Source organism: Scyliorhinus canicula, chromosome 11 (assembly GCF_902713615.1).
Source record: "Scyliorhinus canicula chromosome 11, sScyCan1.1, whole genome shotgun sequence".
In the NCBI taxonomy this organism is placed as follows: Eukaryota; Metazoa; Chordata; class Chondrichthyes; order Carcharhiniformes; family Scyliorhinidae; genus Scyliorhinus; species Scyliorhinus canicula.
The window spans coordinates 52,988,658-53,012,356 of NC_052156.1; the positions used below are offsets into that span (position 1 = coordinate 52,988,658).

Here is a 23,699-nt window from a genome sequence, read left to right on the forward strand (position 1 = left end):
CTCCATTTGTAAATACTTGCAGCAAATCATGCTGACTGGGAAGTGTGGAGCAGGGTGGGAGGGTGAGCTGTGAGGAGGATGCAGAGATCCTTCATTGTGATTTGGACAAGTTGTGGGCAAACAAATGTCAGATGTAGTAAAATTTGTACACATGTGAGGTTATCCATTTTTGTAGCAAAAATAGGAAGGCAGATTATTACCTAAATGGCTATAAGTTAGGAGACGGGAATGTGCAATGAGACCTGGGTGTCCTCATAAGCACGCAGGTGCAGTAGGCTGTAAAGGAAAATGGTATGTTGGCCTTCATTGTGAGAGGTTTCGAGTACAGGAGCAGGGATGTCTTGCTGCAATTATACAGGGCCTTGGTGAGGCCCCACCTGGAATATTGTGTGCAGTTTTGGTCTCCTTATCTGAGGGAAAATGTTCTTCCTTTAGAGGGAGTGCAGAGAAGAGTTATCAGACTGATCCCTGGGTTGGCAGGACTGATGTATGAGGAGAGATTGAATCAGTTAGGATTGTATTCATGGAGTTCAGACGAATGGGGGGGGGGGGGGGGGGAGACCTCATAGAAACCTATAAAATTCAAACAGGACTAGACAGGGTAGCTGCAAGAAGAATGATCTCGTTAGTGGGAATGTACAGAACCAGGGGTCACAGTCTGAGGACGTGGGGAAGACTGTTTAAGACAGATGAGAGAAATTTCTTCACCCAGAGAGTGACCAGCTTGTGGAATTCGCTACCACAGAAAATAGTTGATGCCAAAACGTTGTATATTTTCAAGAAGGAGTTAGATATAGCGAAGGGGATCAAAGGACATGGGGGGAAGGTGAGATCAGGGTTTTGAGTTGGATGATCAACTATAATCGTAATGTATGGCGGAGCAGGAGCGAAGGGCTGAATTGCCTCCTCGTGCTCCTATTTTCCATGTTTCTATAACCGCAGGAGTGGAGATTCGGGTTTCCAGTCCGTTCAAAGCATTCAAATGAATGCAAAGGAGCTGTTTGCATGTTCCCGCTGACACGGGCGGGAATCCTGCGAGGTAGGAACTCAGGATGGGCCTACTACCCGGCGCCAATCCTATTTTTGGACCGACACGGGATTCTCCATCCGATCGGGATTGCCAATCTCAGCGGCGGGGAGCAGAGAATATATTATCATTTATTAGGATATTCAAAAACCAGAGGCCTGCTGCGGAGTGTTCTGATTGTTAGCCTTCACATTTGTGTATGCTTTTAGTATGAAACCAGTGGGTCAGTGTCATTTGTGGCACTCTACTCGAATCGCATTCCTCCACAAAAGCTGCTGATGTTGGGTCAGTTCAAAATTTCAAACTGAGGTTGAGAGATTTATGTCAGGCAAGCATCTTGGGGGTCACTAAGGGAGCTACAGTGAGGTGGGGGAGGTGCAGGTGATAGATCGAGTTAATTGAATGTGGAACGGGCTCAACAGGCATGTTGACCTACTCCTATTGCTGTAAATTTGGATATACTTTAAACCTGCTGAATAGATCATAATTTTAAATATATTTTCATGAGCTCCAAATATGGAAGAGTGAACAACATGCCCTGGCCCATTATAATGACTTTAACATCAATTGGAAATGATTTATTGCCTGTGCAACAAGTATTCAGTAATATGTCAAAAGAATGATTTTAGTCTGTTCCTGCAGTCAATGTCAATTATGCCAGCACATTAAGGGATCTATGAATTCCATTGAATTCCTTCATGTTTAGTGACAAATTACCTATCCTGCCTCCTCTAATGCCACCTCGAAAATTGTTTTTGTCCTGTTGGTTTTTAAATTCATTTAGAAGAATAACCCATTCGCAATACGTCAGAGATCAACAAACATGTTGATATTTATTTTATTTTTCACAAAGCACTATTTATATATAGCAGTGAATACTCCATCCCTGGGTTTTTTTCTGCGGCTTTTCACAAGGTGGTTATTCCATCCTTTCCTTCCACATGTTTCACCTCAGTACCACTAATCTTGAATCTTCTGCTCTAGCTTGTCTCAATGTATCTGTGTCATATCATGCCCTTCTATAAATGCTGCCATTTGGTAACTTTATCTGTGTCTTTAGGATCAATTTCCATCTGTATGTTGGCAACCTATTTTGACCACCACACTCAACACCACAGTCATTAGTACCAGGGTTGAACTGGAACTTAATACTATTTTAATTAAATTGAGGTCATCCTGTTGCGGACCTACCAGAGCTACATGATTTTGCCACCATTATCGTCCTTTCCCCAGCTGCTTGATCAGTCAAAACCTAGTCCGACATGAACTCAGTAATTTTTCTGATTTTGACCTGAGCTTTTAACACCAGTTCCTATCAATTTTCAAGACTTCCTATTTTTACCTCAAAATGCCATCTACCTCTGTCCTTGTCTGATCCTACTGTTACAGAAATCTTCATATACGCCTCCACTGGGGAATTACTACACTTAACTCCACCATACCCTCTTCGCGCTGTGTTGTTGATGTTGCAACCTCTTCATAGAATCCCTACCACGCAGATGGAGGCCTTTCAGTCCATCGAGTCTGCACCGACCCTTTGAAAGAGTACCCTCACTAGACCCACCCCCGCCCCATCCTCATAACCGCACCTGACCTGCCCATCTTTGGACACAATGATCAATTTAGCATGGCCAATCCACCTAACTTGCACAGCTTTGGACTGTGGGAGGAAACCGAAGCATCAGGAGGAAACCCACTCCCACGCGGGGAGAATGTGCAAACTCCACACTGACAGTCACCCAAGCCCGGAATTGAACCCAGGTCCCTGGCGCTGTGAGGCAACAATGCTAACCACTGTGCCACCGGGCCATATTGAATTCAACATTTCTCATTGTCAGGAAAATTTAGAACTCTTTCTGGTACCTCCTCCAGACCCATGTCCCGGTTCACACATTTTATACTCCAAGGATTGCTTGCGATGCATCTATCTCGTGACTGGACCATCATTCATCCAGCGAATTCTGGAACTCTGCTCCTTAACCCTTTTATTTCACTATTTTTCTCCCTACTTTTGAAAGGCTCTTCAAAACCTATTTTTTCATGTTGGCTTCAGTCACGACTCCCAATTATTTTGTCCGTCTTTCTGATTTTGGTACTTTGGGATTATTATTATCTTAAAAGTGCAGTTATAAAAGCAAAGCTACTGTATAAATTATGATTTAAATATTTTGATTGTTCGTGTATGTGCTTGACATTCGTTTTGATTTTGCTTCATATCTCGTGCTGTCCATGTTCCCTGTTACTGTATTCAGTCTGTGCCAAGTGTAGTTTCACCAGGGATTACAGCAGGTTTTATAGCACTTAAAGCCTACACATTAATGAGTGACGATAGCTTTGTAGAGTTTTAAAAGCCTGTGCTTAACATAAAAGCTTTTATTTGAAGATTGCACATTTAAAGCACTTCCAAAAAATGCAGTAAAGATAATAGCAAATTTGCTCCTGCTGCCACCTCTAATTTACTTGCATTGTTTGAAATACTTATCGGAACAGTGCTTCCAGCTATGAAAATATTAAGGTGGTTTATGCTTATGAAGAATGAACTTAGCCTCTCTCCAGATGTCAGAATCAATGAGTGGGTATTGTCATCCACAAGTAGTTTTTATTCTTTTGTTGAAAATACCAGTCAATTTTTTGCATTAGAGATTTTAGGGGTGGAAGTTAATCTGGGCCTGTTTCGAGACCCCTGTTTCGAGACCCAGACTCAGCAGATAGAGGGGCCCAAAATCGAGCTTCGGTCCTCAGAGTTTCCTGTAGGAACTCCCAGTTGCCAGCAGCGGCACTCTGGAATGTCACCAGCGGGAGAGAGAGGAGTAAGGAGGGAAGGGGATGACGATTATGTGAGGGGGACCTGGCAATGGCTGTTGAAAGCATGTTTGCTCTCCGGGTTCACATTAAAGTGAACAAAAAAATAATTTACTGGGCCACATGCACATCTCAAAAACAGATCGGATTCCGACAGGCCCAGTTTCTGAGTAAGGCCCTTCAATAGACATTAGGCTCGTCATTAACATACTTAAGGTGCTTAACAACTGTTTTAGGTGGCTGCCTTGGGGAGAAAAGTTAGACCTGCTGCTAGTATGTCAAATGCTGTTAAAATATAATTCCATTTTTATGGAACAAATTAGGGTGTATAGGATAGAAACTGACCATTTGTCTCAACTGGTCATGGTCAATGTCACTGCTTGTGAGCCTTCTGCCATCCCTCTTCACTTCACCATATCAGCATAACTGCTAATCTTTTCACCGTCAGCTTTTTAATCTTGCTTTTCCTCAACTGCATCTGTTCTATTCCTACAGTATTAACTATTCCATATGGTTGAGGATTCCTTATTCGATTTATTAGTGACGATCTTATATTTATAGCCTCTCATTTCGACTCCCTGCAAGGAGAAATATTTCCTAAATGTCTACCCAATGAAATTCTTTCATGGTCCGAAAGACCTCAACACTGTCCTTTCTGGGGAAAAAAGAGCTTCAGCCTGTTCCGTCTTCCATGATAAGTGTAATAACCTCAGAGCTTTGGTATCATATTTGTGAATCTTTTTTGCACCTTCTCCAGTGCCTACATCTCTTTCGACATTATGGTGACCAGCGTTCTCAAGTGTGGTCTAGGCAAAGTTTTATATAACATAACTTATCTTTTTTTTTTACTACTCCTACCCTCTAGAAATTAACTCCAATGCTGGTCTGCTCTTTTGTAATGGCATTGTTAACCTGCAGTGCAACTACTGGTGATTTATGTATCTGTATCCATGGATCCCTTTGCTCCATCAACCCATTTAGGCCCTTATTTTACAATGACTATGTGGTCAACATGTTCCTCTTATCTTCCACTTAGCATGGACATCTCAGAGGCTTGTGGGGCTGGGGGAGATTACAGCGATATGGAGAGACAGGGCCATGGAGAGATTTAAAAACAAAGATGAGCACTTGACCAGGAACCATTGTAAGTCATTGAGTATAGACGTAAGAGGTGAGGGGGACTTACTGTGAGTAAATGCAGAGGTTTATCTGACCTGAAGATTATGGAGGGTAATATGGGGAAGGCAAGCCAAAAATGCATTGAAATAGTTACGTCTGGGGGTAACTAAAGCATGGACAAGATGTCAGCAGTAGGTGAGCTGGTACTGGGGAAGTTTGACGATGTTGCACACAGGTGGAAATAGGCGGCCTTAGTGAGGGTGTGAAGATTAAGTCAGAATCCCACCTCGGCCTCAAATGTGGCACCAAGGTTGCAAACAGGCTGGTGGAGAACAACTTCCAAATTTCCACATTTAACGACATGCAGTTGCTATCTGATTTCCATGTAAATAACGGACAGTGCTGTTAGCCTCACTTTTATTTCTATGTCAAAATCAGCCTATTCACAGAAATTGGAATTGTAAATTGATGTTGAAATAGGTTGCTTTTGTTTGCTTAACAGATAAATGTTATCCGGACAAGTACAAAACCTTGATCGCACAGCCTCCGAACGTTAGCTGATACTTTATTAATATGTTGCCCAGCGGGACCACAAAGAATATATTTTTTCTGAATTCCAGAAACCGGGGATATGATCAGTCAGGAGAAAGCCGCTTATTCCCCTCCGCTTTCTCAGGAGAAGATTCAGTTACTGCATACATGTGACAAAATTCTTCATGGGCAAAACTACAGGATTGGAACTAATTCTTGTTTTTTAAAAATGGCATATGTTCAACAACTGTTTCCTGCCTCCCCCAATGTTCAACCAGGCCTACATGTAACAGGTGTTACATATATTTGACGCTGCTCAACTCATTCAAGAAAGAGGAAATTCTCTCCATTTGGGCCATTTTCCTGAGCTGGTTTTGAGTGTACAGACAGTTGCACATGCTTATCTAATTCAAGCTCATTGACCTTTGGTTACTGTTAGACCATAAGCACTTCAAGCAATCCCGCTGTTATGTTAATTTCAGTCAAAATGTTTCACAATTAACTTGTTGCATACCACATACTTGACATTTCCTAATTTTAAGAATATTGGGAAAAAAATCGTTTATGCAAGTGGGTTTGTATCAAAATTAGCAAGGGAGCAGTTCTATTGAAATAGTGGATTGTGGAATTTGACAGAAATGTTTTAAATGGACCTTAATGTTCACTACACCATTACAAAGTTTAGGTTTTGGCATTGTAAGAACTGGGCATCCTCCCCCCTCCCCCAGGTGCAAAATTAGGGTTCAGATTCAGTCGAAACCGGACTCCCTGTGGAAGGGAATTGACTCTGTACAATCTTTGCGTACCTCCTATGTGATCTCTGTATGTAGTAATACATGATCAAGTACAGGCAAATGAACACTATCGAGACCTATAAAAAGGTTTTCCCGCTCTTTCCTAGAGGAGAGTGTGTTAGGCGTGTGGAGAGTACAGAAGGGAAACAGCTAGAGAGAGAAGTTACAGATCTTAGTATATAGCATAATCTTATTTAATAGTTTAATCCATAATTATTTGTTTGTTTACTAGTTCAGTATTGAAGTAAAAGAACTCACTAGTTTATTTAATATTACTCATTAAATTATTTTGTCATCTCTGGAAGACTACATCTATATTTCAATAACTCAGCGAGACAAAAAGAGTAATATATATATTACAAAATAGTAATATAACACCTCTTAGTGGTAAGCTTGCGAGTAGTGATGCCAACGGCCTGTGATTTATTTCCCCCTGAGAAATTGGATGATAAGATGGTGGTGTCTGGTGAGAACTAATTTGTTCCCATAATGAAAGGCATCAAGTAAGTGGGATCATGTGACCAAACTGCTGCGCAAGCAGTCAATCTACTTTTAAGGCATGCTGTTGAAATCATAAAGGTAACATTAAACTAAAACTAGCAAGCTTGATCACAAATGTCTGTTCTGACTCTGTGCTGCCTATCTATTCAGCGCCAGCTGTCAAAGTAGTCAATTATATTGTGTCTTTTGGATAAAAGTAACAAAATAATTCACTCAATTTGATCCATGTTTTCTGTGTGAGCTCTGAAGATTGTTCTTCAAAATAAAATTAGATTTACTGGAAGCACAAAGAATTATGCCAAGAAACTAAACAGCTAATGTGATTAAATATGCTGATGGAGGTTTTTTACTAAGTGGTATATTCATGTTATTTTAATAAAAAAATGCAGTAAATCGTCTTTTCAGCACTTATGGAATTTAGATTAGACTGCCAGGTTGCTTATGTGTCAGTACAAAAGGAATCCTTCAAATTTCTGCTGGAAATGAGCTCATAAACAATTTCCCGTGGAATATTGGATTTTCCTCAAAGAAATTGTATACTGCTTACAAAGGTTTCTCACTGCCCATATGCTTGGCTATGTATCCCACTTGGTAAGTTAAATGTTTGGTCAATAAAGAGCCAAATAGTTGAAGTTCATGTTGTTACCTCTACTTGCTCTCCCTTGCCCCTTCTCTTGAGGCATCCTAATTTGGGTGGGGGAATCTCAGTGATCTCCTCTTTGTGCTCTATACGTCATTGCTTCTTGATCATTACTGCTCCTTTCGCACTCCCACAACTGCCTCCTCGCAATCTGTACATAGCTGCCTTCTTCTCTACTTTCCTGTGCTGTTGCTTCCCAATCTCCTAATTTGCTGCCAACTCTCCCTGCACTCACCATAGCTCATCTGTGTGTAGCTGTCTTTTACCATGGATTTGCCTTCAGATCCCGCTACTTTTGCCTCTTCTCTCCTCGCTGACTCTTGTTCGTTAGATTGCAGCTTCTTCATGCTCTGTATTTTACTCTCGTTTCACATTTCCCAGTGTTCTCATTTCCTCACGTTTTCCTTTTTTCACTTCCCACCATTGCCTCTTCAAGTACTTCCCAGCAGTGAGTCATTACAGCACAGAAGGAGGCCATTCCAACCCATCAATCTATGCCGACTGTAGAGAAATCTTTCCTCTGCTGCAAATCCCCCCACCTCACCAGCATATCTACATCCTTTTGACGTCTTATCACATCTCCATACCCCTCACCCACCAGTCGCAATACTTTGAAGCTGAAACTCCAAAATCGTGCCCTGTATACTCAAATCCAGGTCATCAACTTACATCAAAAAAACACTTTTCTTCTTCCTTTACGCTTCTATGTATTTAAGGGAAAGGTGGAAACTGTAAAAATATGAAGTTTTATATGTGGAAAATAGAGGAACAATGAGTGAAAATGGTTGAAGTTCACAAAATTTCAAGGGAACTCGCATCTTCTACATTGTTTTTATTAATTATCTATCTCACTTTTGTTTGATTTCCAAATAGCCAAGAGGTAGCTACTCTATACGTGTCAAAATACTTGCCTTCCATGGAGAATCAATGCTTCTATTTGGTGGGGACATAAAAACTAGGAACCAAAGGCAACCATCGGTTTGCTCCAGGGGAGCTGGATACCGAGTTTTGTGGGGTGGCAGTGGGTGGGGATTGAGTGGTTTGCGGATCTGTTTATAGATGGGGGATTTCCGTGTTTGGAAGAGTTTAAGGAGGAGTTTGAGCTGCCTGGTGGGAATGGGTTTCGCTACTTTCAGGTGAGGGACTTTGTGCGGAGGTAGATATCGACTTTCCTGCACCTACCGCCCCAGGGACTACAGGATAAGGTGGTGTCGAAAGTGGGGGAGGGGAAGATATCGGAAATCTATTAAGAGCTTATGGACTGGGAGGGAGCCCTGATAGGGGAGGTGAAGCAGAAGTGGGAAAAAGAGTTGGTTTGGGGTTCGAAGCTGGGTTATGGGAGATCGCCCTGAGGCGAGTCAGTGCGTCATGTGTCAGGCTTAGCCTTATACAATTTAAGGTGGTCCACACAGATGAGCAGGTTCTATGAAGGGCGGAGGATAGGTGTGGCCAGGCCGGCAAATCATGCCCATATGTTTTGGGCATGTCCGAAGCTTAGAGGGTTCTGGCAGGGGTTTGCTGACATCATGTTGGAGGTGCTGAAAGTAAGGGTGGTTCTGAGGCCATGGTGGCGATTTTTGGTGTGTTAGAAGACCCGGGAGTCCAGAGGGCAAGAGAGGACAATGTCTCGGCCTTTGCCTCCCTGGTAGCCAGGAGACGGATCTTGGCTATGGACTCCCCTGATAGCCAGAAGCCCCTAAAGTTGGGGCGTGTGGGTTAGTGACAATGGCTGGGTTTCTCAGGCTTGAGAAGATCAAGTTCACCCTGAGCAGATCGAAGCTAGGGTTTGCCCGGAGTTGGCAGCCGTTTATCGACTTCTTTGGGAGAAATGAAGCTGTCAGCAGTGGGAGGGTGGGGGGGAGGTTGGTGGGGAATTGTGGTTGAGGGGTTGTTTATGTGAGCCATGTTGGCTGGGTTTTGTCGTTTGGTTGGTGTGTGGTTGATTATTCTGTTTAAACTTCATAATATATATATATATATAACCTCAACAAAATATTTTTCAAAAAAAATACTGGGAACCATAAATTGAAGACGATCATTGATAAATCAAATGGAGAATTCAGGAGAAACCCATCCATTCAAAGTGTGAAAAGAAAATGGAACCTGCTACCACAAGGTAGATGATCTTTAATGAGAAGTTAGATACGTACACTGAGGAGAAAGGAATAGGGGGGCAAGCTCAAACTTGTTAGATGAAGAGGCACAGTAGGAGGGAGGTTTATGTGGAGTATTTATACCAGGGGAGTTCAGTAAAAGTAAAATACTGTGGAAGCTGGAGATCTGAAATAAAAACAGAAAATGCTGGAAAAACTCAGCAGGTCTGGCAGTATCTGTGGAGAGAGAAGCAGTTAATGATCTAGATTTTCCATCCCCATTTTTGGGGAGGGGGGAGAATGGCGGAGCGGGTGGGGAATCAAACAGGAATCCCAAAACGGCTTTTATGCCAGCAGGATTTCCCCGCATGATTGTCCCCTCCCCCCACCCCAACCAATAACATAATGGGAATCCCGACTTTCAAAGTCCGGATCCCCATTTACATCAGTTTGAATCTCACTATCAGGTCTTTATACCTGTTTGTTCCTCCACGTTAAATTGTCCATTCACATTGCGGGCATGCCGACGTGAATCACGACAGCCCCCCCCCCCCCCCCCCCCCCCCCGTGACGTGCACCTGGCGAGCAGAACCCACCAGAGGTGCCCAGGGCGGAGAGGATCATGCATTGCTAGCAGGGTGAGCACAATCAGAGCATGATCTCGTGGGACCTGCCCCTTCCATTTATTTTGGTAAAGATTTCGGCGGGAAAACCCAACAAGGCAGCCAACGGGCTGTTGTCCGCTTTTCCCACCTGAGACAACACTTTGCCAACAAATCGGAAAATTCTAGCCAAGTATCCGTATCAATCTTCTTCAGAGCATAGTTCAGATGGGCTCAACTGTCTTATCAGAATCCTTACAGTGCAGAGAAGGAGGCCATTTGACCCATCGACTCTGCACTGGTCCTCCAAAAAAGCACCCCACTTAGGCCCACTTCCCCACCCTATCCCCATAACTCCACCTAACCTGTGAACTGAGGGAGGAACCAGAACACCCAGAGGAAACCATCGCAGACACGGGAAGAACATGTAAACTTCACACCACCACCCAAGGCTGGAATTGAACCCGGGGCCCTGGTGCTGTGAGGCTGTAGTGCTAACCACCGTGCCATAACCTGTGCTGCAGATTCTATGTTGGAACACAGGGCTAAATCGCTGGCTTTTAAAGCAGCCAAGGCAGGCCAGCAGCACGGTTCAATTCCCGTACCAGCCTCCCCGAACAGGCGCCGGAAAGTGCTGACTAAGGGCTTTTCACAGTAACTTCATTTGAAGCCTACTTGTGACAATAAGCGATTTTCATTTCATTTCATTTCAATTTGCAGTTGCAATGACAGTAATACTGTCAGCATTTGTAAAATGTACAGCAACGTCTGGTGTCCACAGCATTGCACTGTTACAGTACTCACAAATAAAATGATGAAAAATTACAGATTTGCCCTGAACCTCAACTATTCGAATTGTTATGAACCCTCATAAAGACCAATAAGTTTTGAAAAGTACTTGTATTCACAGTGGCCAACTTAAGGGAATTGCAAAAGTATTTTCCCACCTAAGATGACACTTTACCAACAAATAGAAAAATTCTAGACAAGAATCCGTAAGACTCTGTAAGTTACTGTTATAAAGTAAGACTTTGATGCAACTGATATGCACCTTGCCAATGAGGATACGGTTACTTTAATATGTTGGTGACACTTTAATAAAATATTTTAGTACCATTTTATAAATGTGATTTGTTACATTGTTAACTATTTGTACTTTAAGTCACCTTGTCTGAGGCTTAAGAGACAGTGACCAGTCCCAAATAAAAACAGAAAGCTTTGGAGATACTTGGCATGACCTGTGGAGGGAGAAACCGAGTTAATGCTTCGAGTCCAAATGTGACTTCTGCAGAATTGGATCTCGAAACGTTAACTCTGCTTCCCTCCACAGATGCTGCCTGGCCTGCTGAGTGTTTCCAGCGCTTTCTGTTTTTATTTCAGATTCCCAGCGTCTGCAGAATGTATTTTGCTTTTATTTTAGCGACCCAACTCAGAATTGTTCCTAATTAACCACGCTCGAGGAGAGTTACTCGATCTATTGCCAGGCTCCTACTTCTCGGCCAATTGAGGAAGAGCCTAAACCTAATTCAGTCCTGACTCGCCCCTGACTTGGAACAAGATTAGAACTACAGTATTCACCTGAAAGCAAGTGACAACGTGAAAGAACAGTGTTGGAATTTTTGCCAAAACACCATTGATCTGAAGCTTTAGCTTTCTTTCTCCCTCAATATATTTCATTTCATTTCATTTATATGCTGCCTGACCTGCTGAGCCTTTCCAGCAGCGTTATCCTTTCAAATTTCCAGCATCCAGAACATTCTGCTCTTGTATCAGTGTTCAAAGTTTACCTGCTAGAGTCTCAGATTTTACACTCTGTGTGCTAATATCCAAGGTGTCCTTTGGATCTTCTATTTTTCTCTGCAATTTCTTACACATTTACGTGATAATGAACAATATATCCCATTTGTCTTTGCTGGTTCCCACAAGTCAAAAAAAAACAGCAAGCCAGGGAATCAATTCAAACCAAACGATCGGTTAAACAACATTTCTTTTGTTCCAATTTAGCTCTGAACCCAAGAATGCACCTCGAAAATTGGTGTTGACAGGTTTCTTAACTAAGTTGAAATGATCTATTTACCACTGACAATCAAAGCTCTTTCAAGGTGACCAGACGCTTGTTTTTAGAAATGCATCCTCGTTTAACTCAAATGAATAAAAAAAAATATTTTCTATGTTGAGTTCAACAATACAGCAGCATATTCTAAGCACACTTGAATTGCAAGCATTTGGCAAAGGAGACCAAAGCTGACCTTTCCCGTGAAAATCAGGATGTCCCTGGAGAGAATGCTTTCTGTCAAAGATGACAAACATCCTCCGAGATTTCATTTTGTCAGATCTGTGTACAGCAATGGCATTGATTTCTTCTCACTCCCGTTTCCTGTCTGTGCTGATAATAATTGTGTGGTGGCAGGTGTCTGTCAAGCACATTTCTGCTGGAATACTGAAGCAGATTCTTCTCATGTATTAGTCATGACAGAAAGAACAAGTTTAATTAGGCTAAGGATGACCCGCTCCAAAAATGCTTTTAGCTTGCTCTGTTGCCTTCTGGAGTAGACTGCAACAAAACCTCTTAAATGTCATTGTATGTTTGGAGATTGTCATTAAGACGGGAGAGCTCAGTGTTACCTCGTTGTTACTGCATTAACTGTAGTAATCATCGTATTGGACAGGTTATTTTCGAGTTATGATTGGTAGCTGCGAAGCACACAGGGATCAATATTTTGCATGACTGACAGAGGTATCGGATAATAATTGGCAGTAAGTTGCGAGTAATTCAATCAAGGGATTGAGGTGACATAAATGCTCCTGTGGTTCATGAATAGTCGCCTGCCCCTGAGATCAAATTGGAGCTTCAACTGCACTGCTAGCTATTTGCTGTTATACATAATGATCAGTATTTCTTAAATGATGTTTTTTCCACTGACCATAATGCAAAGTTGACAAATATACTTAATGTGACCGTCAATGTTAAATTATGATATTATGCATTGCAATGAGTTTTTCTTTGAACATTGAATTAATAGAGAATACATTTTAGTATACTTCATGAAGTAATAATTCAACATGTGATTAACTTCAAGAAGAATTGAATGTCTCAATGGGTCAATGCGTTGTCCCTTCATCTCAAACACTGTGTTTTGATTCAACTTAGACTGATGGATTCTGGACTCTGGAAGCCTGCCAAATGATGTTTATTTCTCTGTGGTCCCTTCACTAAAATTATGGGCACGATCCAGCGACCATGCTGCGCCTGAAAGGCAGCTCGCCTTGGTGCAGCGTGGCCAATAATAACTGGGAGACCCTGCTCCCAGGATTTACCCGACTCGCCATGTTTCTCAATATCGAATGCGATCTTACGAGATGTTGCAATGTAAATTCCGCCCATTGTGGGCGGCATCACTTTTTAACAAATCTGCACATTAGAGCGAGACAGCTAGTCTCACTCTTACATGCAGTTTCCTGAGGCACCCGAGGGTTTGGGATCAATCCCCATCATCTCAGAGACCTCGGGCGAGCGCCGTTCAGCACTGGTCCCCAGAAGCGGGGACCAGACTGAACACTACTCGTGCGGGTCTCCCAGGGGATCAGAGGCCCCCGGTGCATGCCCTTTGGGCAGGGTGGTACCCTGGCAGTGCGACCTGGATTCCATCCTGGCACTTCCAAGGTGCCCAGATGGCACTGCCAGATGGCAGGGGCACTGCCAGGGGGCCATGTTTGCACTGCTAATGTAATAAGCTTTCATTTTGTGTGCTGGCGATTGGTCCAGGAGTGCTCAGCGCAGGTGTTGTGTGTTTGGGGGGGGGGGGGGGGGGGGGGGGTCAGATCGGAGTCGGGTGCTTCGGAAATTGGGGTGTCATTTAAAAATGACTTCCCGATTTCTCGCTACACTGAGGAGTTCCTCGGTGTAGAAACGGGGCTATGTGTGGCCTCACCCCCCCCCCCCCCCCCGAGGTCCCTTATTTAATGCGAGTGCCATTATATAGCCATGTGTTTCTTGGTGCTGCAAATGCTGGGAAACACGCAGCTAAACGCGTTTGCGATGGGACTTTGTTCCCATTTGGTTGAATTGCGCCCACTATCTCAATCCCTCTGTTCACTGTATGAATGCGAGGGGGTGTTGTTGCGACCCTCCTTTTTGCATTTTGAGTTCACCACAGTTTACTGTGGGGTTAGTAATAGAAAATTATATTGCACCAAAATCGCGGGGTTGGGAATTACGCTGCCGCTATGAAGAAACTCAAAAACACCGTTGTCTTTATGGACAGGTGGTGAGAGGAGAAGTTAGGCTGGATTAAAAGAACGCTGCTCCTGTTTGTTACAGGTGTGTACCATCTACACGGGGCACTGCCGTTCCTTTGACAGCACCTTCTAAACCTGTTACCTCAATTAACTGGGAGAACAAGGGCATGAGACTCTCATCAAAAATGTTTTTGAAATGGTTCTGAACTTACTGACCTCCTTGTTTTTCACTTTCAGATTCCCTTTTCTCTGGTCCAGTTTCCCATGTGGGAGTTTCTGAAGGTAGGTTAACAATTTTTTGTTGTAAATCACTGAGTTTCAGCACGGGTTAGGTGTCTCAATTAGTGTGGAGTCAGTGGAAGGCTACAGTTGTCATCGTTTTTGGTTTCTATATATTGATATTGATGTTTATTGTCACATGTACCAAAGTACACTGAAAAGTATTTTTCTGCGGCCAAGGGAATGTACGCAGTACGTACACAGTACCAGTAGCTTCGCTCCCTTGCCACCGAACCTATGCTTGGGTTGCCAACTCACATGATTACCCAACTGCCCCACCCTCGCTGGCCTACCATTGGTTGACCAACATCTCCCATTATGGTGGTGCACTTCCTTCCGAGGCTGTTCAGAACATGAACAGGCTCATTGTTACCCGATCAAATGATTCCCTCCTGCTGTCAGCATCTTTTATTCCCCCTCGTGTCAGATATTTTCCAAACTAATAAAGAATTGTTTTAATGCCCTCATGCTGTTTCTCAAAGGCTGCTTGCAGCGAGACCATGGAGATTAGTCTCTGATCACTGAAGACTGCAGCGTAATCCTGGAATATTGACAGTCCTAGTCCATGCCCCTCTCTGGCCACTCTGATCCTGCTAGTATAAGAACATAACATAAGAATTAGGAACAGGAGTAGGCCACCTGGCCACTCGAGCCTGCTCTGCCATTCAATGAGATCATAGCTGATCTTTTGTGGACTCAGCTCCACTTTCCGGCCCAAGCACCCTCACCCTTAATCCCTTTATTCTTCAAAAAACGATCTATCTTTATCTTAAAAACATTTAATGAAGGAGCCTCAACTGCTTCACTGGGCAAGGAATTCCATAGATTCACAACCCTTTGGGTGAAGAAGTTCCTCCTAAGCTCAGTCCTAAATCTACTTCCCCTTATTTTGAGGCTATGCCCCCTAGTTCTGCTTTCACCCGCCAGTAGAAACAACCTGCCCACATCTATCCTATCTATTCCCTTCATAATTTTATATGTTTCTGTACGATCCCCCGCATCCTTCTAAATTCCAACGAGTACAGTCCTTGTCTACTCAACCTCTCCTCGTAATGCAACCCCTTCAGCTCTGGGATTAACCTAGTGAATCTCCTCTGCACACCCTCCAGTGCCAGTACGTCCTTTCTCAAGTAAGGAGACCAAAACTGAACACAATACTCCAGGTGTGGCCTCACTAACACCTTATACAATTGCAACATAACATCCCCAGTCTTAAACTCCATCTCTCTCGCAATGAAAGACAAAACTCCATTTGCCTTCTTAATCCCCTGTTGCACCTGTAAACCAACTTTTTGCGACTCATGCACTAGCACACCCAGGTCTCTCTGCACAGCGGCATGTTTTAATATTTTATCATTTAAATAATAATCCCTTTGGCTATTATTCCTACCAAAATGGATAAATCCCTCTGCAGACTTCCGGTATCCTCTGCACTTTTTTGCTTTACCACTCATCTTAGTATCATCTGCAAACTTAGACACATTGCACTTGGTCCCCAACTCCAAATCATCTATGTAAATTGTGAACAATTGTGGGCCCAACATTGATCCCTGAGGGACACCACTAGCTACTGATTGCCAACCAGAGAAACACCATTAATCCCCACTCTTTGCTTTCTATTAATTAACCAATCCTCTATCCATGCTACTACTTTACCCTTAATGCCATGCATCTTTATCTCATGCAGCAACCTTTTCTGTGGCACCTTGTCAAAAGCTTTCTGGAAATCCAGATATACCACATCCATTGGCTCACCGTTATCCACCGCACTGGTAATGTCATCAAAGAATTCCACTAAGTTAGTTAGACACAATCTGCCCTTTATGAACCCATGCTGCGTCTGCCCAATGGGACAATTTCCATCTAGATGCCTCGCTATTTCTTCCTTGATGATAAATTCCAGCATCCTCCCTACTACCGAAGTTAAGCTAACTGGCCTATAATTACCCGCTGGCTGCCTACCTCTTTTTTTAAACAGTGGTGTCACGTTTGCTAATTTCCACTCCACCGGGACCACCCCAGAGTCTAGTGAATTTTGGTAAATTATCACTAGTGCATTTGCAATTTCCTTAGCCATCTCTTTTAGCACTCTGGGATGCATTCCATCAGGGCCAGGAGACTTGTCTACCTTTAGCCCCATTAGCTTGCCCATCACTACCTCCTTATTGATAACAATCATCTCAAGGTCCTCACCTGTCATAGCCTCAGTTCCATCAGTCACTGGCATGTTATTTGTGTCTTCCACTGTGAAGACTGACCCAAAAAACTTGTTCAGTTCCTCAGCCATTTCCTAATCTCCCATTGTTAAATCTCCCTTCTCATTCTCGAAAGGACCAATATTTACCTCAGCCACTCTTTTTGTTTTATATATTTGTAGAAACTTTTACTATCTGTTTCCATATTCTGAGCAAGTTTACTCTCATAATCTATCTTATTCTTCTTTATAACATTTTTATTAGCTTTCTGTTGCCCCCTAAAGATTTCCCAGTCCTCTAGTCTCCCACTAATCTTTGCCACTTTGTATGCTTTTTCCTTCAATTTGATACTCTCCCTTATTTCCTTAGATATCCACGGTTGATTATCCACGGTTGATTTTCTCTCTTTCTACCGTCCTTCCTTTCTGTTGGTATAAACCTTTGCTGCGCACTGTGAAAAATCATTTGGAAGGTTCTCCACTGTTCCTCAACTGTTTCACCATAAAGTCTTTGCTCCCATTGAAATCTCCTTTGTTTAAGCACAAAACACTAGTGTTTGATTTTTACCTTCTCATCCTCCATCTGTATTTTAAATTCCACCATATTGTGATCGCTTCTTCCGAGAGGATCCCTAACTATGAGATCCTTAATCAATCCTGTCTCATTACACAGGACCAGATCTAGGACCGCTTGTTCCCTTGTAGGTTCCATTCCATCATTCCATACTGTTCTAGGAAACTATCGCGGATATATTCTATAAACACCTCCTCAGGGCTACCTTGACCGACCTAGTTAAACCAATCGACATGTAGATTAAAATCCCCCATGCTAACTGTTGTACCATTTCTACATGCATCAGTTATTTCTTTGTTTATTGCCTGCCACACCATAATGTTACTATTTGGTGGCCTATAGACTACTCCTATCAGTGACTTTTTCGCCTTACTATTCTTGATTTCCACCCAAATCGATGCAACCTTATCCTCCATAGCATCGATGTCACCCCTTACTATTGCCTGGATGTCATCCTTAAATAACAGAGCTACACTACCTCCCTTACCATCCACTCTGTCCTTCTGAATAGTTTGATACCCTTGGATATTTAACTCCCAGTTGTGACCATCCTTTAACCATGTTTCAGTAATGGCCACTAAATCATAGTCATTCACGATAATTTGCGCCACCAACTCATTTACCTTATTCCGCATACTACGTGCAAAACTACTGTTTTGAATCTTAACACGGTGATCAGTAACCTCTACTAAGTTATTTTTCCTCTTGACGTTTCTCCTAATTTTCCTTGTCGTTGAACCCATATCTTCATGTAACAACCTACTGCATTGCTTGGCATTTATGTTTTTACTTCCCGTTTTATTCCTTTTAGTATTACTGAGCCTGTTCACTGAACTCCCCTCAGTCACTGTACCTTGTACTGTCGCCCTTTTTGATTTTTGACTATGGCTTCTCTGCCTTACACTTTCCCCCTTACTGCCTTTTGTTTCTGTCCCTGTTTTACTACCGTCCAACTTCCTGCATCGGTTCCCATCCCCCTTCCACATTAGTTTAAACACTCCCCAACAGCTCTAGCAAATAGCCTCCTTAGAACATAAGTCCCAGTCCTGCCCCGGTGTAAGCCGTCCAGTTTGTACAGGTCCCAGCTCCCCCAGAATCCCAATGCCCTAGGAATCCTATCCATTACAAAGGATGAGTATTCCTGCATTTCCTACCCCAAGATCTAACTTGGCACTGAAGCCTCTGTGCGTTTTGAAGTCACCTCTGGACAGGATTTATGTAGTGCTCTGTTTCCTAGCCTCCCATCCTCCATAACGTCAAAGTTGACCAAAACCTGACAACCCCGATCTAAATCCATTCAACCATTATACAGTCCTTATTGACTCCATTGGCTCCCTGTTCTTCCAACGCATTGAATTTAAAATCCGCATCCTATCCTCAAGTCTTTCAATCATCTGACCTCACCCTAGCTTTGCAATTTCTGCCAGCTTAGTTTAAGGATTACTATTTGGGCTACTGTAGAACTGAAAAGAACTAGTCATATCTGCATAACTTTGGAGAAGTGGTCCCACACAAGCAGAAAAGCGTTTGTAGGCACCTAAAAAGAAAAATAAATAATCAAAATCGTCGCTACGTGGAAGTTGACGACGGGGGGGACCAAATAACGGTTGCAGGCACTGGAGGAACAGAAAATCATCGAGGCATCTAAAGAAAACAGCTTTGGAGAGCAACTTGCCTCGTGCTCCGTCCAAAACAAACTCAGTAATTACTCTGTAACAGCAAAGTTAGTGCTGGAGGTATTGTAAAACACGAAAAGAAAAAAGGCTGAGCTCAGGTTTGCCTCGATTTATAGAAAAAGGAAGCAAGGTAGTGTGAAAAATTAGTGACATATTGTGCACATATGCAAGTCCTCCCATATGGAAAATGGCGGGAGTTTTCGGCACCTTGGGACTGTTTTATGGGAATACAGAGCGATGAAGCTCATATGCAGAGTGATTCGATATTGTTATAGGCCAGGATTTAGAGAACCGCAAAGTGTATCATGGAGTTCACCTGACCCACAACTTTTAATAGATTGTGGTATGGGGGGCACACGGCCCACTCTACAGGTGTGGTACAGCAGAAATGGAAAAGTATTTTTTAAAGCAAAACAATGTTTATTCTATGAACTCATACATACAGTGAACATCTTAGCAACAATCAATTCAAATATAACCCCAAAGAATGCAACACTAAGTCACTACTGAGAGCAGTTATTAGTTTTAAATCACCAAAGGATTAATTTACATTCTTTAGATTACAGAGTGAAAGACTAATACCCCTTCTGGCTGTGACTGCAGCTATCCAGCTCTGAAAACGAAACTAGAACACACCCTGCAGCAAACAGCCTAAAACGAAAGTAAAAAGCTGACAGACAGCCCAGCTCCACCCACACTCTGACATCACTGCAGTAACATGAGCAGCCAAACATTTCTTAAAGTGACATTCTCATGACAATATTTTGTTGAAATCAGCAAGATAGCGGCAAATATAAAAGTCCCAACTTTCCTCAGCATATAGAGGGAAGGGGAGAAACATTTAACATCCTGGGGAGTCTGGTACAGCAGGAAAAGCCAGGCATGAAAACCTACGATGAAATAGTGAAAATATTGCAAGGTCACTGTTCACCAAAATCTTTAGTCATCACAGAAAGGTTTAGGTTTCATAAGCATTACCAAGAAGAAGGTGAATCAATTCCTCAGTTTGTAGCTACTCTGAAAAACTGGCTGAACACTGAATTTGGGGATGTGTTGAACGAGACCATCAGAGATAGATTAGTCTGTGGTTTAAGGAACAAAGTTATTCAAAAGTGGTTGATAACCAAACGGAACCTGATCTTAAAGAAAGCGTTGGAAATTGCGGTATCCTTGGAATTAGCAGCCAAAGAAGCTTAACAGTTGAGTTTGAGCACAAGAATTTGCAAGATGTCCGCCGAGTCTCAATTCACAGTCCAAAGATGAACTGTCATTAAAGGGTACTGACTATTTCTGGTTAAACAAACTGTTATTGGGCCAGTCCATTACTGGTCGGTCAGCCAGTGAAGATGGAGGTGGATACGGAAGCAGCCATCTCGATGGTACCAGGTACTGTTTATCAGGAAAAGCTCTGACCTATTGCTCTGCAACCCTCGAAAGTAGTGTTAAAAACCAACACTGGAGAAGTGGCTCCATTGAGGGGCCATATTGATGTAACAGTGCAATTAAATGGACAGACACCAGATTTGTCAAAGGAAATTATCCAGCATGAATAGCTGGAAAATCATCAAGGAATTTGGCTGGAAAAGATCAGATTAATTTGGGCTGAGGAAAATCAGATGAAGGATTCCAAATTGGGTCTATCCAAAACCTTGAGGAAACATGCTACAGTATCGTCTTTTTTTTTAAAAAATAATTTTTATTGAAATTTTTCGATACAAACATTTACCCCTATTACATTTTAAATTATAACACCACAAGCCCCCCCTGGAAAAACCTCCCCACGCCCTCCCCCGCGCGCACCCTCCACCCGTTCCTGCTGGACCTTTGGGAACCTCAATCTATCGAGGAAGTTCTCCATTCCCCCCCTCCTCCTGGGCGGCTCAGACCGGTACAATTCCCTGTAGAAATCCCTGAAGACCCCGTTCACCTCTTGCCCCTTCTGCACTATGTTCCCTCCCTTCTCTCTCACTCCCCCAATCTCTCTGGCTGCATCTCGCTTGCGCAGCTGGTGTGCTAGCATCCTGCTCGCCTTTTCCCCGTACTCATAGACCGCACCCTGTGCCCTTCTCCATTGCGTCTCCGCCTTCCTAGTGGTCAGTAGGTCAAACTGGGCCTGTAAACTGCGCCGCTCCCTCAACAGCCCCTCCTCTGGTGTCTCCGCATATCTCCTGTCCACTTCTATAAGTTCCCCCACCAGTCTCTCCCTCTCCTGCCTCTCCTTCCTTTCTCTATGTGCCCTTATGGAGATCAGCTCTCCTCTGATCACTGCTTTCAGGGCCTCCCATACTACCCCCACCTTCACCTCGCCCGTGTCGTTCGTGCCCAGATATCTCTCAATGCCCTTCCGGACCCTTCCGCACACCTCATCGTCCGCCAGCAGCCCCACATCCAGGCGCCACAGCGGGCGCTGGTCCCGTGCTTCCCCCAGTTCTACCTCTACCCAGTGTGGTGCATGGTCCGAAATCGCAATGGCCGAGTACTCCGTGTCCTGCACTCTCGAAATCAGCCCCCTGCTCAGTACAAAAAAGTCTATTCTGGAGTACACCCTGTGGACGTGGGAGAAAAAAGAATACTCCCTCGCCCTTGGCCTGCCAAATCTCCAAGGGTCTACCCCCCCCATCTGCTCCATGAACCCCCTTAGCACCTCCGCCGCTGCCGGCCTCCTATTTGTCCTGGAACTCGATCTGTCCATCCCAGGGTCGAGCACTGTGTTGAAGTCCCCCCCCATGATCAGGCCTCCTGCCTCCAGACCCGGAATGAGGCCCAACAGGCGCCTCATAAAACCCGCGTCATCCCAATTCGGGGCATATACATTTACCAGCACCACATTCTCTCCCTGCAGCCTACCCTTCACCATCACGTACCTACCCTCCTTATCTGCTACCACCTGCGCCGCCACGAACGACACCCTCTTTCCCACCAAAATCGCCACCCCCCGGTTCTTTGCGTCCAAGCCTGAGTGGAACACCTGTCCCACCCACCCCCTTCTCAGGCGCACCTGGTCTACTACTCTCAAGTGAGTCTCCTGCAACATTGCCACATCCGCCTGCAGTCCCTTTAGGTGTGAAAAAACCCTTGATCTCTTGACCGGTCCGTTCAGCCCCCTCACATTCCAAGTAATCAACCGGGTCGCGGAGCGACCCGTCCCTTTCCCCTGTCTATTAGCCATGTTCTGTCCCCTGTTCGCCCCGGGTCGACCCTCCCCTTCTGACCCGTTCCCCATGGCGATCCCCCCCCCCCCCTCTCTCCTCCCGTTCTTCCCTTCCCGTCCTCAGCCTTTCCAGCAGCAACCCGGTATCCCCCCCCAACCCCCCCTCCCCCCCCCCCCCCCCCCCCCTGGCTAGGACCCCTCCTAGCCGCAGTGTATCCACCATCGTACTCCCGAGAGTCAGCTGGTTTTCGCTGACCCGGCTGCCCCTGCCACACTCCGACTCCTCCCGATGTGGGGGGGGGAGGGGCCTCCCCCCCCCCCCCCCTTGCCATCCCTCTCTGACTCCGCTTCAGCGCGGGAAAAGCCGCCATTGCTGGCCACACCCCACTCTTCTCTCCTCCCCCTTCCTCCGTCCCGCGCGCGGGAAACAGGGGAGAGCCCGCGCTTTCGCCCGGCCACACCCTACCCCGCCAGCTTCAATTCCACCCCCGTCCCCATCCACACCGATAACAAAGCCCCCTTAAAACGAGAGGAAGAAAAAAGAGAAAAAGAAAACACGCATAACCCACTTGCTCCCCCCCCGTCCCGCCTCCCCAACTTAACAATATAACAATATAAATAACCAATCGCAAATAAATACATAAATACATAACTATGCCTGCATAACTAAATAACTAAATAACTACCCAATGATAACGTACTTAACCAACAGTAACCATAACCCTTAAAGAACAGATCAAAAAACAGTAAAAAAGCCCCCCCTACAACAACAATAATTAAGGGAAGTTGGCAACGGGAAGAGACACACAAAAAGGAACAAAGAAACCCCCCATAACACAAGTTTCAAAGAAACCAAACGATCCATCAACTTTAACCAAGTTCCGACCTGGCCTAAGAAAGACATGGGCCACTTGATCAGTCAAGGGTACTCGGGCGGCCTCGACCGCCGGCGTTCCCAAGTTCTAGTTCAGGTCCAGCTTTTCCTCCCGAACAAAAGTCCATGCCTCCTCTGGGGTCTCAAAGTAATGGTGCTGGTCCTTGTAGGTGACCCACAAGCGCGCTGGCTGCAGCATTCCAAACTTGATCCTTTTTGCGTGCAGCACCGCCTTCGTTCGGTTAAACCGGGCCCGCCGCTTTGCCACCTCCGCACTCCAGTCCTGATATATCCGCACCGTCGAATTCTCCCATTTGCTGCTTTTCTCCCTCTTGGCCCACCTCAGCACTTTCTCCCGATCGCAGAGACGCTGGAACCGCACCAGCACCGCCCTCGGGGGCTCGTTTGCCCTAGGCCGCCTAGCCATGACCCGATATGCTTCTTCCAGCTCCAGGGGCGATGGACCGGCCCCCTCTCCCATCAGGGAGCTCAACATCTCCGCTACATATTTCGGGAGATCAGGCCCCTCCAGGCCTTCTGCTAGGCCCAGGATCCTCAAGTTCTTCCGCCTCATTCGCGTGTCCAGCTCCTCAAAGCGGCTCT

The 23,699-nt window shown here is 44.5% G+C and overlaps 1 protein-coding gene across 2 annotated transcripts in view; it reads left to right on the plus strand.

The window, feature by feature from the left end:
- slc25a26 (solute carrier family 25 member 26) overlaps nt 1-23,699 on the plus strand; it is a 287,293-nt gene that overhangs the window by 214,688 nt on the left and 48,906 nt on the right. For both annotated transcript variants that reach the window (XM_038810595.1, XM_038810597.1), the window contains one exon: nt 14,586-14,630. In XM_038810595.1, the coding sequence (XP_038666523.1) occupies nt 14,586-14,630 (45 nt within the window). The remainder of the gene's footprint in view (nt 1-14,585; nt 14,631-23,699) is intronic.